The sequence below is a fragment of the Hyperolius riggenbachi genome, chromosome 1 (assembly GCF_040937935.1).
Source record: "Hyperolius riggenbachi isolate aHypRig1 chromosome 1, aHypRig1.pri, whole genome shotgun sequence".
NCBI classification, from domain to species: Eukaryota; Metazoa; Chordata; class Amphibia; order Anura; family Hyperoliidae; genus Hyperolius; species Hyperolius riggenbachi.
Window position 1 is genome coordinate 511,859,605 of NC_090646.1, and position 21,138 is coordinate 511,880,742.

The 21,138-nt window shown below is 43.0% G+C and overlaps 1 protein-coding gene across 2 annotated transcripts in view; it reads right to left on the reverse strand.

Moving 5' to 3' along the window:
• Window positions 1-1,402: 1,402 nt before the first annotated feature.
• The window catches only part of AACS (acetoacetyl-CoA synthetase), a 161,661-nt gene continuing 141,925 nt past the window's right edge, over window positions 1,403-21,138 (reverse strand). For both annotated transcript variants that reach the window (XM_068243805.1, XM_068243814.1), the window contains one exon: window positions 1,403-6,519. In XM_068243805.1, the coding sequence (XP_068099906.1) occupies window positions 6,382-6,519 (138 nt within the window). In that variant the 3' untranslated portion in view covers window positions 1,403-6,381. The remainder of the gene's footprint in view (window positions 6,520-21,138) is intronic.

Sequence of the window (21,138 nt, forward strand, 5' to 3'; positions counted from 1 at the left end):
CTGGTGCAGAGATAAACATGTCTAGGAAAACTGCATTCAGCTTTTACTAGTTGGAGGCAACAGCAATACCCCCAGACAGTTTGCGTCTGCATTTGTGACTACAAGGAGAGCCTCAGACATTTGTAAAAGAAAAATGGTGCTTTTATTGAATACCAGACAATGCTTAATACATACACCGCAATCAATTCTGTAAAAATATATTACATAAAATACATTGGTCAGCACCATTTTATAGCGTTAACAGATTGGTAAACACAGCAGTATATTGAAATATGAGTACAGTCAATAATAACAAATGTAATTCTGTGTTGACCTGACAAATTGATTCTGATCCCAAGAATGTAACGGAGTTATTTTGCATATGGGATTTATAAATACACTGATGCGTGTGACGTATTACCCAGAATTCCTTGGATGTAGGCTTTAGCAAAAAAAAAAAAAAAAAAACCTCTTATAAATAACTTGTATGGAATACAATAGTTTCATACCATTAAGTACTCTTTATAATATCTATCAGAGAGATGTTTTTAGAGTACAGTTTATGGCCCTAATTCAGTTCAATTTTTCTTCTAGGTGATATTTTTACACCTAATCAGTAAAATGCCTTTTAAGTCACCACCAAGAAAATAATAATTTTACCAGTACTTTTCTGTACATTTTCAATTGCAGAGTGTTAAAAAAAATTATTTTAATCAGAAGCCAAAAATAATAAAATAATAATAATAATCTTCTAGCAGAAAACTTAAAGGGACTCCGAGCAGTGCAGAAACTATGGAAAGATGCATATCATTTTAAAGCTCTCTTTCTCCTCTTTTCAATGATATATAAACCGCCACCCTACGCCTTTTAGTTTTCGCTATCTTTGCGATTGAAATTGCCGCGACCACGATTTCAATCGCGAAAATCGAGAAAACTAAAAGGCGTAGGGCGACGATTTAGGTGTCGCCAGAAAGAGGAGAAAGAGAGCTTTAAAATGATATCCATCTTTCCATAGTTACTTTGTATTACACAGGGCGACTTTTTCTGTTGAATGGAGTTGCTGACACTGGGGAAAGTGTCGTCCTGTGTAATACAAGTAACTATGGAAAGATGGATATCATTTTAAAGCTCTCTTTCTCCTCTTTCTGGCGACCCCAAAATCGTTGCCCTACGCCTTTTAGTTTTCTCTATTTTCGTGATTGAAATCGCGGCTGCGGCAATTTCAATCGCGAAAATAGCGAAAACTAAAAGGCGTAGGGCGGCGGTTTATATATCATTGGAAAGAGGAGAAAGAGAGCTTTAAAATGATATGCAACTTTCCATAGTTTCTGCACTGCTCGGAGTCCCTTTAAAGCGGTTTAACACCCAGCATTACAACTTTTCTTTAAAAGATTGCTTACAGCTTAGAAATTATTATGCCAGATTTTTTTTTAAGCAGAAATTCACTGAATGGGTTAAACATGACATTTTAGGGCCCTTTTCCACTTGCAATCGCTAGCGTTCACGCTGAACGCTAGCGATTGCTGAATCGCAATTACCGGCGATTCCCCGACGTTCGCCGCCGCGATTTTGCTATGCTATGCATTGCATAGCAAAATCGCGGCAATTATCGCTCCGCCGCGCGTTCGCGTTCCCGACAAAAGCGAATCGCGGTAGTGGAAATGACCTACCGCGATTCCTATGTTAAAAAGCAAACCGTAGCGATTGTAAAATCGCTAGCGGTTTGCGGTTTTGCGATTCAGCCAGCGCAAACGCGCTGGTGGAAAAGGGCCCTAAGGGCCTTTTTCCACTAGCCTGCGATTTGCGATTTGCTTCTGATCGCAAATCGCAAGGTACATTAAACTAATGGAAACTGCAGCAGCATTTTCCATTAGTGCGATCCGATTGCGATGCGATTTTGGTCAAAGCGCAATCGTCGTCCTGCCGCGTTTTGTATGCGATTGAGCTGGACTATAATGAATATAGTAGCTCAATCGCAATCGCATAGTGGAAATTGAAACGCGATTGCGATCGCAATTTATAGTGGAAAAGAGCCCTTAGTGTTGGATTTAACTAGGAATCCGCATCCATTCTTATCTTTAGTTACAAATTTATCTTTGTTTGGAATGCAATTAGACCTCTGAAAAGCCTGCCAGGGAAGCCCTCTTTGTTCTCTCAGAGCAGTGTTTGTTTATTACTTTGTAAATAGATACATTTGTAACTAAACCTAAGCACGGTGGAGGATTTCTAGCTAAATGCAGCACTAAAATGTCATGTTTAATCCATTCAGTGAATTTCTGCTAAAAAAAAAATCTGGCATAATCGTTTCTAAGCTGTAAGCAATCTTTTAAAGCAAAGTTGAAATGCTGGGTGTTAGACCACTTTAAGAGAACTGAATAAGGGACTATGGGCCATATGCAATTCATCATTTCTCCTAAGTATTCTCCTAGGAAATACGTTTTCATCTTCTCTTTAAAATAAGTTTTCAGCACTTTGAAATTTTAACAAGTACAGCAGGAGAAAAGTACTAACAAAATTATTCTGAGTATTTTTTTACTTGCTGATGGTTCAGAAGCCATTTTATTGATAAGGTGTGAAAATATCAACTATGAGAAAAGTCAGTAGAAAAAAAGGAATTGAATGACCTATGGGCATATATGCAATTAACTTTTTCACCTGAATTATCTCCTAGGTTATAATTTTCATCCTCTCTTTAAACTAAATTTTCTGCATTTTACAATTGAAAAAAGTACCCAAAAGTAGGTGAAAAAGTACTGTCAAATTTATTTTGTGTATTTTTTTGCTTGCTGGTGGCTTAAAAGGCATTTTACTGACAAGTTGTGAAAATATCACCTAGGAGAGAACTCAGGAGACAAGGTGAATTGCATTTGGGCCATGGAGCTATACACAATTCACTTTTTCACCTGAGTTTTCTACTAGGTGATATATTAACGACTTGTAAATAAAATGTCTTTTAAACCACCAGCAAGTAAAAAAACGCTCAAAATAATTTGGACAGTACCTTTCCACCTACTTTTTGGTACTTTTTTATTGTAAAGTGCTAAAAAGTTATTTTAAATCGATGATGAAAAATTATCTCCCAGGAGAAATCTCAGGTGAAAAAGTGAATTGCATATGGGCCATGATCTTTTAACTAAAGATAAGATCAACAATAATGCATGGTTCCTGCCTTTGTAGTATTTTGGACCTTTCTGGGTAACTGGTTTCTTCATGGAGAATCTTATATCTGATAATATAAATAGATTTCATTTTCCAGTCTTTGATGAGTACACTTCTTGTGGATTTAACCACTGAGATTCCTGTCAGTGACCTATGGGCAGTAAGATGTACACAGTCACAAAAGCATACTGTAACATATCATGTCCGTAGAATATAGCAGCTACCACAAGGGTGAAGGGAGCATTACAAGTACAATTCCAGGGCTGACCAACAAGCAGCAAGATGTGGCTCTAGTGCACTTTGTTATAGCATAATTAAGGAATCAACATGTCATTACCCACATCTGCCTATAACACAGAAGCACATATTGCAGTAATCTATCAACATATAACACTTTTACTAAACACCTATTATATAGACTCTGTTAAAATGTATTATACCGTTCCATTTCTTTGAAGGCAAAAGTAAACATGTATTTTAAAAATGTGTAGAATAATTCTAAACATTGATACTATTTGTTTTGGATGTCTTCACCACGTTTGACCCAATTAAGAAGTTCAGGAGGACAGCATCAGTGCCAGTCTGCTGTTCTTAAGAACCAACTTGTTTGGTACCAGTCACATGGTGCTGGACTGACAGCTCATGTTACAACTAAAGGCAATGTTCTACTAGTGCCAAGTACCAGCTCAGATCATGACCTTTCCCCAAATTACCACTGTGATCTGTTGACTCACATCCTATATAGACTATAAGTATGCTAGATGGAGTTGTCCACAGACAAGCAGAACTTCAATAACAAAGAGACCTATCTGACCGTTATGATAGCTGTCAAGATCCCATGGCCTCTCTTCTTCCAGAATCATAAAATTGTTCATTAGTGCAAGGATAGATCCCTTGCTGTTTCTCAGCACTAAGAAATAATTGGTTTGCCTGTGACCAATGCTGTGTTTAGCAATTGTTCCTTCATGTCGCTTGCACTGCCCAGCAATCACAATGGGTCCCACACCTCAGAGAAAACTAACGAATCTTGTCTAGTCCAATGAGATCAGCTATGCCTATACCTTACAGCATGTAGTCATGATCATTTTAAAGGAGGAGGAGAGAGGTGTCATCAAACCCTTACTGGACATAAGCATCCTATGAAATGCATGGGCATCGTGTATATACTCACCAACCCCTGCCATTTTAAGAGGACAGTGTGGTACAACATGGGCATCCTATAATAGTCCCAATGCTTTAAAGGTAAAATGACTGTGTTATACACGGTCTGTTGGCAGAAAGCTAAGAAAAAAAAAGCTACAGCCATGGCTTATGACCTATGCAGAGCAGTAAGCACATATCACTAAATACATAGATAACATCACATCACGGGAATAGAATATCATAGAGCTGTCAGGCTAATTCCTAAAAAGGAATAACAGATTTGGTATGTACAGTATATTCTGCTTTACAAGCCTGTTTAGAATACATAAAATGCAACCAACGTAATAGTGTTTCTCCAGAGACATATGGAAAATCTCTAGAAAAATGTACAACATTTTACCCAGGCTCACTCACAATTTAGTGCAACTGCAATATGTGGTACCTGCACTAATCACTTACAGTAAGACACATGCTAGATACCTGTTTTGGTGCCGGTATATACATTTACAGGTAAACCATTCTCCCCATTTATTATAAATGCCACTTTTCAACAAGAGATACAGGAAGTCTGGGACTTGAAGTGGAAGCTCTTGCATCTGTATGTAATAACGTAAAGTGGACCTACCACTTACACATTAACCTCTGTGTGAACAGACTCCATATATAAAAAGAAAGCTAGGATTCATTTGCTATGCATTGCTGCTTCTGTAATGGAAATTTGTGTGCATGTGCATGAGATGGTCATCTTCTGAATACATAACTATCATGATTAGGCAGGGGAACCTAAAGACAAAAGGTCGTGCTAACACCATTCCTGAGACATTACTGGCAATTCATGCACACCCCAATGACTGGCTATAAATGGACGCATTCAACAGTAACTATTGTCATGACAACTGATCCAATGGAATGATGGGGCAGATTTTTTGCAGGTTTCTATTCTCATGAAAGATATATGGGACAGCAAATACTCATTTGGGTTAATTTACCATTAGATGGCAAAAGTTGAAAAACCTTGACTGGGTCATGTCAAAGACATAAAAACTAAGTGACTAAAGGTGCATGTGGCACAATAACTGTCGCCTGTAGGGATCAGGACTCAATACTTCAGGCAACAGTTTGGGGCTAAGTTCTGTAGAGACACATCGCTAGCATATTCTATTGCCATGGAGAAGGGAGGAAGGATGATGGCACTGCACACAATGGAGGGGCTTCAAGCTAACTGGGAGAGTAGGTAGACAATGAGCTCGGTCTGTGCTTGCCAGAGAGGATCAAGAATCCAGATTTCTTGAAGCATCCGGATGCTGTACACATGTTGAAATCTCAGCAAAGAAACCCTGATCAGCCACCTCGATTTAGAACCCACCAGCGTATGTATGAGACTTTAGTGGAACGGTTTTGTAACAAAACAAGGTCATTTTAAATGTAAACATTTGATTTATAAAAATAATGGTTCTCATGGCAAGTGTGAACCTTTTACTACAATTATACAACTGCTAAGTCATTTACCTTTCAGCAACCTCCATCTAAGGAATAAAATGACCCCGGCAAGGTCTGCAGGTATTGCCACATAATTGTTATATATATATATATATATATATATATATATATAATATGTAGACCAATTTGGCACTATAGCCATATGCGCTCAAACATTCTGCAGCCCACAGAACTGTGGTAAACCAGGCCTGTTAGATTTCAGAACTCATGCAGGATGAGGATTTTTCAGTTTGGCATTACAGGTCCACTTTAAGAGCTGGAAAGTGAAAGCAGAGCATCCTTATAACAAAACAAAAAATAGCTGGCCTCGTTTTACATAACAGATGCAATGGCTTAAAACCAAGCTTTTCCGCAGACTGAACATGACATTTGGTTCTGAGACTATTTACAAGACTGCACAGTGACTGCAAAGACCCTGTCCATAAAATGCCTGTGCAGACAGAAAGAATGTAGACACAAAGAAAACTCTTCCCTGTTTACCAGTGTATGGCTGCTGGCATAGGCAGCATATACCTTGGAAATTCAGATTTTTGCTTAATAAGCCTGAGGTGCTTTCATGTAAGTGCTGAACAGGTATATGTGCCTGATCCAGAGACAGTCTCAGAAATTCTGCAGTTCTGGGATATTGCGGTACAGATCCAGAGACTGAGGATTGGAGAACGCCCCGCGATGCGCTACCTCCTTGCCAGCGATGATTTGTTTCACTGCAACTTCAACTTTCTTCCCACTGATCGTGTACTGAAAATCAAAGGCAGACTGGAGTTACACAGGGAAACTAAAAGACAGGTATGAAAACATTTAAGTCACACACACAAAATGTTCTATGCGTCTGATGCTTAAAGGATACACGAAGTGACATGATGAGATAGACATGGGCATGTACAGTGCCTAACACACAAATAACTATGCTGTGTTCCTTTTTTTTCTTCCTCTGCCTGGAAGAGTTAACCACTTCCCGACCGCCCACTACACAGGGGCGGCGGGGAAGTGGAGCCCTGCAGGACGGCCTCACCCACAGAGGCGGCGGTCCATTTAAGGGCATGGGCGGAGCGATCGCGTCATCCGTGACGCGATCCTCCGCCGGCGCCTGTCACCGCTCGCTCGCCGCAACATCCCGCCGGCTATACGGAAGCGCCGGCGGGATGTTAACCCCGCGATCGCCGCATACAAAGTGTATAATACACTTTGTAATGTTTACAAAGTGTATTATACAGGCTGCCTCCTGCCCTGGTGGTCCCAGTGTCCGAGGGACCACCAGGGCAGGCTGCAGCCACCCTAGTCTGCACCCAAGCACACTGATTTCTCCCCCCCCTGCCCCAGATCGCCCACAGCACCCATCAGACCCCCCCCCTGCCTACCCCCCAGACCCCTGTTTGCACCCAATCACCCCCCTAATCACCCATCAATCACTCCCTGTCACTATCTGTCAACGCTATTTTTTTTTTATCCCCCCCCCCCCCCTGCTCCCTGCCCCCTCCTGATCACCCCCCACCCCTCAGATTCTCCCCAGACCCCCCCCCCAGACCACCACCCCTGTTTACTGTATGCATCTATCCCCCTGATCACCTGTCAATCACCCGTCAATCACCCATCAATCACCCGTCAATCACCCCCTGTCACTGCCACCCATCAATCAGCCCCTAACCTGCCCCTTGCGGGCAATCTGATCACCCCCCCACACCAATAGATCGCCCACAGATCCGACATCAGATCACCTCCCAAATCCATTGTTTACATCTATTCTCTCCTCTAAACACCCACTAATTACCCATCAATCACCCATCAATCACCCCCTATCACCACTTGTCACTTTTACCTATCAGATCAGACCCTAATCTGCCCCTTGCGGGCACCCAATCACCCGCCCACACGCTCAGATTGCCCTCTGACCCCCCCTTATCAATTCACCAGTGCATTAATTACATCTGTTCTTCCCTGTAATAACCCACTGATCACCTGTCAATCACCTGCCAATCACCTATCACCCATCAATCACCCCCTGTCACTGCCACCCATCAATCAGCCCCTAACCTGCCCCTTGCGGGCAATCTGATCACCCACCCACACCATTAGATCGCCCGCAAACCCGCCGTCAGATTACCTCCCAAATGTATCGTTTACATCTGTTATCTTCTCTAAACACCCACTAATTACCCATCAATCACCCCCTATCACCACCTGTCACTGTTACCTATCAGATCAGACCCTAATCTGCCCCTTGCGGGCACCCAATCACCCGCCCACACGCTCAGATTGCCCTCTGACCCCCCCTTATCAATTCACCAGTGCATTAATTACATCTGTTCTTCCCTGTAATAACCCACTGATCACCTGTCAATCACCTGCCAATCACCTATCACCCATCAATCACCCCCTGTCACTGCCACCCATCAATCAGCCCCTAACCTGCCCCTTGCGGGCAATCTGATCACCCACCCACACCATTAGATCGCCCGCAAACCCGCCGTCAGATTACCTCCCAAATGTATCGTTTACATCTGTTATCTTCTCTAAACACCCACTAATTACCCATCAATCACCCCCTATCACCACCTGTCACTGTTACCTATCAGATCAGACCCTAATCTGCCCCTTGCGGGCACCCAATCACCCGCCCACACGCTCAGATTGCCCTCAGACCCCCCCCCCCCCCTTATCAATTCGCCAGTGCATTAATTACATCTGTCCTTCCCTGTAATAACCCACTGATCACCTGTCAATCACCTGCCAATCACCTATCACCCATCAATCACCCCCTGTCACTGCCACCCAACAATCAGCCCCTAACCTGCCCCTTGCGGGCAATCTGATCACCCACCCACACCAATAGATCGCCCGCAGATCCGACATCAGATCACCACCCAAGCGCAGTGTTTCCATCTATTCTCTCCTCTAAACACCCACTAATTACCCATCAATCACCCATCAATCACTCCCTATCACCACCTGTCACTGTTACCTATCAGATCAGACCCTAATCTGCCCCTTGCGGGCACCCAATCGACCGCCTACACGCTCAGATTGCCCTCAGACCCCCCCTTATCAATTCGCCAGTGCAATATTTACATCTGTTCTCCCCTGTAATAACCCACTGATTACCTGTCAATCACCTATCAATCACCCATCAATCACCCCCTGTCACTGCCACCCATCAATCACCCCCTGTCACTGCCACCCATCAATCACCCGCTGTCACTGCCACCCATCAATCAGCCCCTAACCTGCCCCTTGCGGGCAAACTGATCACCCACCCACACCAATAGATCGCCCGCAGATCCGACATCAGATCACCACCCAAGCGCAGTGTTTCCATCTATTCTCTACCCTAAACACCCACTAATTACCCATCAATCACCCCCTGTCACTGCTACCTATCAGATTAGACCCCTATCTGCCCCTAGGGCACTCAATCACCCGCCCACACCCTCAGAATGCCCTCAGACCCCAGCCCTGATCACCTCGCCAGTGCATTGCTTGCATCCATTCCCCCCTCTAATCACACCTTGAGACACCCATCAATCACCTCCTGTCACCCCCTAGCACACCTACCCATCAGATCAGGCCCCAATTTGCCCCGTGTGGGCTCCTGATCACTCGGCCAAACCCTCAGACCCCCTTCCGATCACCTCCCCAGTGCATGGATTGCATCTATTTTCCCCTCTAACCACCCCCTGAGACACCCATCAATCACCTCCTGTCACCCCCCTAGCACTCCTATCCATCAGATCAGGCCCAATACAACCTGTCATCTAAAAGGCCACCCTGCTTATGACCGGTTCCACAAAATTCGCCCCCTCATAGACCACCTGTCATCAAAATTTGCAGATGCTTATACCCCTGAACAGTCATTTTGAGACATTTGGTTTCCAGACTACTCACGGTTTTGGGCCTGTAAAATGCCAGGGCGGTATAGGAACCCCTCAAGTGACCCCATTTTAGAAAAAAAAGACACCCCAAGGTATTATGTTAGGTGTATGACGAGTTCATAGAAGATTTAATTTTTTGTCAAAAGTTAGCGGAAATTAATTTTTATTGTTTTTTTTTCACAAAGTGTCATTTTTCACTAACTTGTGACAAAAAATAAAATCTTCTATGAACTCGCCATACACCTAACGGAATACCTTGGGGTGTCTTCTTTCTAAAATGGGGTCACTTGTGGGGTTCCTATACTGCCCTGGCATTTTAGGGGCCCTAAACCGCGAGGAGTAGTCTAGAAAACAAATGCTTCAAAATGACCTGTGAATAGGACGTTGGGCCCCTTAGCGCACCTAGGCTGCAAAAAAGTGTCACACATGTGGTACCGCCGTACTCAGGAAAAGTAGTATAATGTGTTTTGGGGTGTATTTTTACACATACCCATGCTGGGTGGGAGAAATTTCTATGTAAATGGACAATTGTGTGTAAAAAAATCAAACAATTGTCATTTACAGAGATATTTCTCCCACTTAGCATGGGTATGTGTAAAAATACACCCCAAAACGCATTATACTACTTCTCCTGAGTACAGCGGTACCACATGTGTGGCACTTTTTTACACCCTAAGTACGCTAAGGGGCCCAAAGTCCAATGAGTACCTTTAGGATTTCACAGGTCATTTTGCGACATTTGGTTTCAAGACTACTCCTCACGGTTTAGGGCCCCTAAAATGCCAGGGCAGTATAGGAACCCCACAAATGACCCCATTCTAGAAAGAAGACACCCAAAGGTATTCCGTACGGAGTATGGTGAGTTCATAGAAGATTTTATTTTTTGTCACAAGTTAGCGGAAAATGACACTTTGTGAAAAAAAACTATTAAAATCAATTTCCGCTAACTTGTGACAAAAAAATAAAAACTTCTATGAACTCACCATACTCCTAACGGAATACCTTGGGGTGTCTTCTTTCTAAAATGGGGTCATTAGTGGGGTTCCTATACTGCCCTGGCATTTTAGGGGCCCTAAACCGTGAGGAGTAGTCTTGAAACAAAAATGACCTGTGAAATCCTAAAGGTACTCATTGGACTTTGGGCCCCTTAGTGCAGTTAGGGTGCAAAAAAGTGCCACACATGTGGTATCGCCGTACTCGGGAGAAGTAGTACAATGTGTTTTGGGGTGTATTTTTACACATACCCATGCTGGGTGGGAGAAATACCTCTGTAAATGACAATCTTTTGATTTTTTTACACACAATTGTCCATTTACAGAGGTATTTCTCCCACCCAGCATGGGTATGTGTAAAAATACACCCCAAAACACATTGTACTACTTCTCCCGAGTATGGCGATACCACATGTGTGGCACTTTTTTGCACTCTAACTGCGCTAAAGGGCCCAAAGTCCAATGAGTACCTTTAGGATTTCACAGGTCATTTTGAGAAATTTCGTTTCAAGACTACTCCTCACGGTTTAGGGCCCCTAAAATGCCAGGGCAGTATAGGAACCCCACAAATGACCCCATTTTAGAAAGAAGACACCCCAAGGTATTCCGTTAGGAGTATGGTGAGTTCATAGAAGATTTTATTTTTTGTCAAAAGTTAGCGGAAATTGATTTTAATTGTGTTTTTTCACAAAGTGTCATTTTCTGCTAACTTGTGACAAAAAATAAAATCTTCTATGAACTCGCCATACTACTAACGGAATACCTTGGGGTGTCTTCTTTCTAAAATGGGGTCATTTGTGGGGTTCCTATACTGCCCTGGCATTTTAGGGGCCCTAAACCGTGAGGAGTAGTCTTGAAACGAAATTTCTCAAAATGACCTGTGAAATCCTAAAGGTACTCATTGGACTTTGGGCCCTTTAGCGCAGTTAGGGTGCAAAAAAGTGCCACACATGTGGTATCGCCGTACTCAGGAGAAGTAGTATAATGTGTTTTGTGGTGTATTTTTACACATACCCATGCTGAGTGGGAGAAATATCTCTGTAAATGGACAATTGTGTGTAAAAAAAATTAACAAATTGTCATTTACAGAGATATTTCTCCCACCCAGCATGGGTATGTGTAAAAATACACCCCAAAACACATTATACTACTTCTCCTGAGTACGGCAATACCACATGTGTGGCACTTTTTTGCAGCCTAACTGCGCTAAGGGGTCCAAAGTCCAATGAGCACCTTTAGGCTTTACAGGGGTGCTTACAATTTAGCACCCCCCAAAATGTCAGGACAGTAAACACACCCCACAAATGATCCCATTTTGGAAAGTAGACCCTTCAAGGTATTCAGAGAGGGGCATGGTGAGTCCGTGGCAGATTTCATTTTTTTTTGTCGCAAGTTAGAAGAAATGGAAACTTTTTTTTTTTTTTTTTTTCCTCACAAAGTGTCATTTTCCGCTTACTTGTGACAAAAAATAATATCTTCTATGAACTCACTATGCCTCTCAGTGAATACTTTGGGATGTCTTCTTTCCAAAATGGGGTCATTTGGGGGGTATTTATACTATCCTGGAATTCTAGCCCCTCATGAAACATGACAGGGGGTCAGAAAAGTCAGAGATGCTTGAAAATGGGAAAATTCACTTTTGGCACCATAGTTTGTAAACGCTATAACTTTTACCCAAACCAATAAATATACACTGAATGGGTTTTTTTTATCAAAAACATGTTTGTCCACATTTTTCGCGCTGCATGTATACAGAAATTTTACTTTATTTGAAAAATGTCAGCACAGAAAGTTAAAAAAATCATTTTTTTGCCAAAATTCATGTCTTTTTTGATGAATATAATAAAAAGTAAAAATCGCAGGAGCAATCAAATAGCATCAAAAGAAAGCTTTATTAGTGACAAGAAAAGGAGCCAAAATTCATTTAGGTGGTAGGTTGTATGAGCGAGCAATAAACCGTGAAAGCTGCAGTGGTCTGAATGGAAAAAAAGTGGCCGGTCCTTAAGGGGTAGAAAGCCCTAGGTCCTCAAGTGGTTAAATATCAGGTATGTAAGTGGCTGACTCAATCCTGACTCAGACAGGAAGTGACTACAGTGTGACCCTCACTGATAAGAAATTCCAACTATAAAACACTTTCCTAGCAGAAAATGGCTTCTGATAGCAAGAAAGATAAAAAGGGGAATTTCTTATCAGTGAGGGTCACACTCAGGACTGAGTCAGGACTGAGTCAGCCACTTACATACCTGATTATTAACTCTTTCAAGGCAGAGAAAGAAAAAAAAGGAATACAGCATAGTTATTTGTGTGCTAGGCACTGTACATACCCATGTCTATCTCATTCTGTCACATGTTACTTCAGGTATCCTTTAAAGAGACTCTGTAAGGAGAAAGGGTCCTACAACCTCGTACATATACAATCAGGTCCATAAATATTGTGACATCAACAGAATTCTAACATTTTTGCTCTATACATAACCCCAATGGATTTGACATGAAACAGACACGATGTTCTTTAACTGTAGACTGTCAGCTTTAATTTGAGGGTATTTCCATCCAAAGCAGGTGAACGGTGTAGGAATTACAACAGTTTGCATATGTGCCTCCCAATTTTTAATGCGTAACTGTCAGGCATAAAATCAAAAATCAATTTTATTTTTATCTGGTAAACAAGTAATAAGGATGCTAATCAGGCAATCCAAAAGTAAAAAATCACTTATTTTTCTTCCCCATAAAAGATCATGCCCCAGTTTCTCTTGCTTTTATTTGGTACATCTGCCACAAAGGAAGTTGAAGGGCATGCTAGGTTTTTTTCTTTACTTTCCCCTCACACATAACTAATGCAACTTGATTAACTGAAGCCTCTTTCCCTCCTGTTTTCCCCTCCCATATATCTGATCCTCTCTGATTGGCCAATAGTTCTCATGCTGAGACAATACACTTTCTACTCCAGAGCTGGGTGGGAGTGGCTGACGACTGGAAGGAGGACGGGCAAAGCATACACAGACAGGGAGTAAGGGAAGAAATGATGTCAGGATTAGCTTCAAGATAGACAAAATGAAAAATCCTAAGAAGGATTTTTCTGTTTTTTTACTAAAAGAAAAATCACTAAAATCAAGATGTGGACAGTGCAATACATAGGTTATGTAAGTAGAGCCAGTATTAGAGCAAGTATTTATCTACTTTTATATGTGGTTTTTTTCTGAGTTAAGGGAGCAAAAGTAATAGGACAGAATAATAATCATCCTGCTGCTTTTGTTATAAGAGAACCAGTTCCATTGGCAGCCATCCATGCCCACGCCATGACACTACCACCATCATGCTTCAGTGATAAGGTGGTATGCTTAGGATCATTAGCAGTTCATTTCCTTCTCCATACTCTTCTCTTCCCATTACTCAAGGTGCAGGTTAATCTTGGTCTTGTCTGCCCATAGGATGCTATTCTAGAACTGTGAAGGCTTTTTTTAGATGTAATTTACAAACTATAATTTGTCCTTCCTGTTTTTGGAAGTTTAGCAATGGTTTTCATCTTGTGGTGAACCCTCTGAATTCACTTTGGTGAAGTCTTCTTACATTACTTCTCTATGGGGTGGATCATACATGACATCACCGACGTCATGCGCAGTCACAATCCTCTTCATTGAGAAGACCGTAGTTGTGCGCGGAGGATGCGCCGATCGCTGGAGCCAGGCTGGGTAATGTATAAGCGGCTGGATCGGGCGGATCAGAAGCGATCGGGGGGTGCTGGCCACCAATACTAGCTAGTCTAGTGCTAGCTAAAGCTTTTGCAGGAATGTGATCTGCTAGATTTTTACTGGGGGTATTCTAAAGCCAGCGAGCGGCATGCCTGACAGTGTCGGGCATACAGAGAAGGAGGTTAACAAGTGGGAGGCACATTTGCAAACTGCTGTAATTCCTGCACCGTTCACCTGATTTGTATGTAAATACCCTCAAATTAAAACTGCAGTTAAAGCTCACCATGTTCATTTTATTTCAAATCCACCCTGGTTGTGTATAGAGCCAAAAATGTTAGAATTGTGTTGATGTCCCAATATTTATGGACCTGACTGTATGTACGCTGCCGGTGAGCTGGGCACAGGGTGAGCCGTGCTGCCTCTAAAATCCCCGGTGGTGTGAAATACTATTCCCCCTCTGGACTGTCACAACTCAGAGGGTAATGTAATTCGGGGTCTGGCGACAGACCTTACGTGCCACGCGCAGTATAACATCATTGTTACGGGGATGCTTAGAAGATACGGCGATGAGCGCTGTAACCACCTGCTTCGCTACAACCCTAATGTTTGTAGGAAAGTAATCAAAACAGCCCCAAGACCATACCATCCAGAAGTTTAACTGAAAATCAAAACATTTTAACTTTATTACACTTCAATACAATTTGCATAATGATTGGGAACGACATGTATAGGAATCCAGTAGCAGTGTATATATGTCTGTACTAGGAAAAGGATCCGCAAAACAGGCAGTGGTTGAACAAAACGCTGGTATTCTTACTATCTTTACTACATCTGTACAAACATGGTAAATATTATTATGCTAGGTACACACCATACAATTTTGTGTTAGATAGATGGTTCGATAGATCATTTCCGACATGTCCGATCTTATTTTCGATCGTTTTTCTGATCGATTTCTCTTAGAAGTGAATGGAAATAGATAAGAAAAGATAACAGATCCGAATTGGAAAGCGATCAGAAAATCGAATTGGAAATTGATCGGATGGAAGATAGGCTAAAGAAACGCATCGTGTGTACCCAGCATAATGCTGGGAATACACGGCTCGATTCTGAGCGGATAAGATGGCTCGATAGATAATTTCTAACATGTCCGATCACCGCTCGTTCCTTTTGCCGCTCGATTTCTCAGTGAAGTGAATTGAAAAAAGATAAGAAAAACAAGCGAAGATAAGAGAATCGAGCGTGAAAAACGATCAGGCGCAGAATCGAGCGCCAGAATCGGCCAGTGTATTCCCAGCATTAAATAGGGAAGTACAGTCTATTTTTCACTATCTTCCAGTCACAATGGAGGAATTAAGCATGCAGTGCATGTTTAATGGGATAACAGGTGTACTTACAGTTATAAAAAACAAACAAAAAAAATACACTGCAACCAGTTTCATGGAGCACTATAGGGCAAATTTAGCTGACTGGGTTTTCAATAAACAGCTGTGAACTGTTGCATCCCCAGAGAGGTATAGGGAAAATCAGCCAGACTGATGTGCTAGTGTCCACTTATCACACAGCCTCTGTGTTTGCTTCTACAGCACAACATTCTTATGATGTGGTCATTCTCTTTGTGCTGTCCTACATGTCAGTGAGGAAAGTGAATGCAGATACAGCCCAATAAGAGAAAACAATCATCAGATACTAAGGATGTCATAGTAAGCGACAAAAACTTTTCGTCTCATGTGCATCTAGTATAGTGTATTTCAATAAGATAACCATCAGTTTCCACCAATTATCCTTCCCTGCTGCTGACATCCAAAATCTGCTGTTCTTTTCCATTATTTAAGGCAATACTGAAAATTACACTTAAAAGCCCTCTCTGAATATCAACTAAATGTGAAGTAACACATTTAACACATATACATAATTTGTTTTCAAGAAAAAAAAAATCCCCTGAAAACGACAGAACAGATCTGCGTATAAAAAACGGGCTATACTCTTGGGACCTCCCAAAGTGAATAAAGTGAACTAGAAAGTTATGAAACGGGCAGAATAAAGACATTTTCTATCCCACAGATACATTAGAGGCAGCTTAGGAATGCATATCAGTCTCCGCTGTTCTCTGCCAAACTCATAGTTCCTTATATTAAATCTAGTGAGGCAGCATTATGTTAAATCCTGTTTTTCAGATGCTTATGACTTATGGGAAAAGGACTCAGATCATGATGAAACTTGGCAGTTCTATAATCATTCAAGGTCACAATTCTTTGCCAAACTTCCATAACATTTTACTCGGTAGTTTGTGATTCTCTTTTGAACATTTTAACACTATCAAAGCTGGAGGACAGGATGTAACAAGTAGGAAAACCGTGCCAGTTTGCAACTAGAAATATGAAAAGGCTCGCTTTCTTGTTGGGTTGAAAGCCAGCTAAAACAGCTTATGGTTATGTACTTGTATGGCTTCATGGCATACCAAGATGTTTTGTACACTATGCGCCACTCTCTGCCCCCACCCCCGCTGTCACCTCCCGAAATTGCAGACATGTCGCTTGTTAACAATCTCGTGGCGAAGGGGGCGTCGTTTGAAGGAGAGCCACTCCTGCAAAGCGCCCACTAGGGGTGTTCCTAACAACCCTTCCCCAGCTGTCATTGGGCAGCTCTGCCCAGTTCTGCATCTCCTCCACCCATTCCCTGCTGCTCCCCCACCTCCCTGCACTTTGCTCTGTGATGAGACACACAGAGCAGAGATTGCAGTGATGTGACCCCAGGGGTCAGTGGAAGTGGCTGATATCTAGCCACAGGAGCGGTGCCAAGTGCCGGGCTCTCATGTAGATTGTTGTACATGGAAAAAGGAAATGGAGATTTTTGTTCAAGAATTGCAGTAGATTGCGGTTGATGAAAAAATAAGACCATACAATAATAATAAGCCCAAATGCATCTTTTTGATCAAAAATCACGCAAGACCCTTACTTATTTTTTTACAGGAAAATATGGCATTAGAGGCAAAGCATCAGCACAGAAGTCAGGCAACTGGTATTGTTTATTAAAGAGTGAAGATGGTAGCCTCTCACATCCTGTCCCTGTAAAAGCAAATTTGAAGCTGCAGGAAAAAAAAAATGATACTTCGCTAAGAAGGATCTCTTTCAATCCTTCCTCCACTGACTGGGACCCTCTTAATTTGTGGCCACCCTCCCCTTTGTGCGCTAGCGTGGATGTACTGCACCTGTGCAAGCACTGCTGCGCCTTCAAAGTAGCACAGAGCCGCTTGTGGACAAGCAACTTGGGCTAACCGCACAGGTGGGGCCATACTTGTGCAGGCATAAGACGGCCGCGCTTGTACATGGCAGGAAGCCCAGCCATGAGAACATATCACTTTAGGGCTATTTGTTCTCAGAAGGAAAAAAAAAGTGTCTTCAGCAAAAACATTCACAAGATAAAGTTTTATATAGAGTGGAGAAGACAAAGAACCTTTGTCAGATTTTTATTGTCGTCCTTAAAATGTATTTCCCAAAGAGGTCCCTGAGTCCATGTTAGAAATACATGCCTATTTCATGTCACATGGATAGCCAGCAGGATGAATGAGGGTTTACCTACACATTCTGCTCATCAATATCTGGTGCAGGGGCGTAACTAGGCCCCACCGGGCCTCCTGCAGAAATTCTGAGCGCCCCCCGGGGCCCGCTCGGGGCCGTTTTGGGGGGCTGGAGGGGTCACAGCATGAGGGAAAAGCCATACCCACAGTCGGCGGGGAGGGGGCTCTCCCCTCCAGCTTAAGGAGTGTCCGGGCAGCGGCAGGCAACGGCTTACCTTACGTCTTTTGTGCGCTCCAGCATGCGTTCCTCACTCTAGTCTCTGACGCCACTTCCTGTATAAAACAGGAAGTCGCATCAGAGACTAGATTGAGGAACGCACGCTGGAGCGCACCGAAGACGGAAGGTATGTATCAGCCGTTGCCTGCCGCTGCCCGGACACTCATTAAGCTGGAGGGGAGCGCAGAGGGGAGAGCCCCGAGGTGAGGAGGGGGGGGGACCGTCCCCCCCTCCCCGCCGATTGTGGGCATGGCTTTCCCCTCATGCTGCGACCCCTCCAGCCACCCAAAACGGCCCCGCGCGGGCCCAGGAGTTGCATCCCCTATTGTTACGCCAGTGATCTGGTGCCCCTCATACTACATGGAGGTGGTGAAAATGGTCAGATATTGGCCAATCATAATTAAAAGAGTGTACCAGGCTTAATTAACTCAAAATAACTGCAGTGGTTTTAGATTAAATCCAATCATTTCATTAAAGGATAAAATAATACATTTAATAGCATCAAGCAGATCATTTGAAAACATTCAACAGTTTCAGATTCTTTAAGATCTTTTCAAAATCAGTAGTGACAGTCCTGCACATGCGCGGTTTTCTAACTCTAAACTGTGCATGTGCAGGACTGCCGCCCGATATGCCTCATCACAGCGGCTGGCGTGATGACACCAAGCGTCAAGATCCAGGAAGTGCCAGCCCGACAGCTGCCAGAAACGGGAGCCGCCAGAGGGACACGGAGAGGTGCCTGGAGGACACCGGGGGACCTCGCGGCCTACGGTGGGCTAGAGGAAGCCACGGGTAAGTGAATTTTTTTTATTCTATGTACTGCTCAGGGTCCCTTTAAGCACTTGACCACTGAGGGTTGTTTCTCCTTCTGGACCAGAGCAATTTTCACCTTTCAGTTCTCCTCCCTTTCATTCGCCAATAACTTAAAGGGACACTTAAGTCAAACAAAAAAAAAAATGAGTTTTACTCACCTGGGGCTTCCAATAGCCCACTGCAGCTGTCCGGTGCCCTCGCCATCTCCCTCCGATCCTCCTGGCCCCGCCAGCAGCCACTTCCTGTTTCGGTGACAGGAGCTGACAGGCTGGGGACGCGAGTGATTCTTAGCGTTCCTGGCCACAATAGCGCCATCTATGCTGCTATAGCATATATCATATACCATATAGCAGCATAGAGGGTGCTAATGTGTCTGGGAACGCGAAGAATCACTCGCGTCCCCAGCCTGTCAGCTCCTGTCACCGAAACAGGAAGTGGCTGCTGGCGGGGCCAGGAGAATCGGAAGGAGACAGCGAGGGCACCGGACAGCTGCAGGGGGCTATTGGAAGCTCTAGGTGAGTAAAACTCATTTTTTTTGTTTGACTTAAGTGTCCCTTTAATCACTACTAAATCACTACAACATGATCTATATCTTGTTTTTTTCCACCAATCAGGTTTTTTTGGGGTGGTACATTATGCTAAGATTAATTTTATTCTGAATGCATTTTAATAAGAATAGTAAAAAAATGGAATAAAATCATTTTTCAGCCATAGATTTCAGCCATTATAGTTTTAAAATAAAACGCTCTACTGTGGATTAAACCTACACATTTTCTTTGCCCATTTGCCCCTGTTATTGCAAGGTTTAAACTATTTCCCTAGTACAATGTATGGTGCAAATATTTGATCTGGAAATAAAGGTGCATTTTTTTCAGTTTTGCATCCATTACTAATTACAAAACCATAATTTAAAAAAAATAAAAAATATATATATATAATAAAAAAAAATAAAATTATATCCCCTCCGACATGCATATTAAAAAATTCAGTCCCTAAGGTTTCATTTTTTTTTTGTCATTTTTTTATTATGCAAAAGTTTAATTTGGGCAACTATGGGAGAGTGTGAGAGGTAAGGGGTTAATTTTAAAGAGAACCCGAGGAGGTTCCATGGGGGCCGATGGGACACAGAGGCATGTTCCCTGCCTCATGACATGCCTCTGTGTCCCCACACCGCTCTCTCTGCCCCCCCCCCCCCCCCCCCATTGAGATTAGTGACAAAATTTGTTGCTATCTCAGAGGTAAACATAGGGAAGAAGAATTCCATGGTTAAAACACCCTCCAGGGGCGTTCCTGCAGGGTTTCCAGAGCTGCCATTGGACAGCTCTTTCTCCCTGGCCGCGCCCCCACCTCCCTGCACGCTGTGGATGAGAGACCATCTCTCATTCCTGCCTCGTGACCCAGAGGTTACGAAAGTGGAAGTGGTTCAGTGTGGCCCACAGGAGCGTCTGTTTTTGCGGCTACCTGATCTGCTCAGCCCCCGAATTCAAGTAGCCTACTTTTTTTTTTTTTTAATTTTATGAACCCATCTTGGGCTCTCTTTAAATGTATGTGTAGGTCTTTTGTTAAAACAAAACAAAAAATAATTGTATGTAGGTGTCATTTTACTACTTGGCCACAAGATGTCCTTGCGCATTACTTTCCTGTACCTACTATTAGTACGTGAACAGGAAGTAATGCGTGGACGTGTTACTTCCATAATTACAATGACCGCAGGCATCTCATGGATGCCGGAAATCATTGACACAGGGACCAGGGCCAGTTCTCTCATGAAGCAAGGTGAAACATTTGCATCAGACACAGATTTCAGGGGCAATATTTTTGTACTGTGTGTACCTTCCTGTGGAGGAATGGAGTGGCTGAGGGTGAGCAGTTTGTCACAGACTCACAGCCAGCCAGTGTGCTACTGTGTTGAGCTGCAGCATGTCATGTGAGAACATTAAATGAAGCAGAGTAAATTGTTGGGTGCTGTGCGATCATTCCAAATCTGGGTGGGGGCACATCTTCACAAGTTTGCCTCAGGCAGCAAAAAGCCCAGAACTGGCCCTGACAGGGACTTAGATCAGATTAAAGGATACCTGGGGTGACATGTGACATGATGAGATAGACATATGAATGTACAGTGCAAAGCCTACAAATGGACTATGCTGCCTTTTTTTCTTTCTCTGCCTGAAAGAGTTAAACATCAGGTATGTAAGTT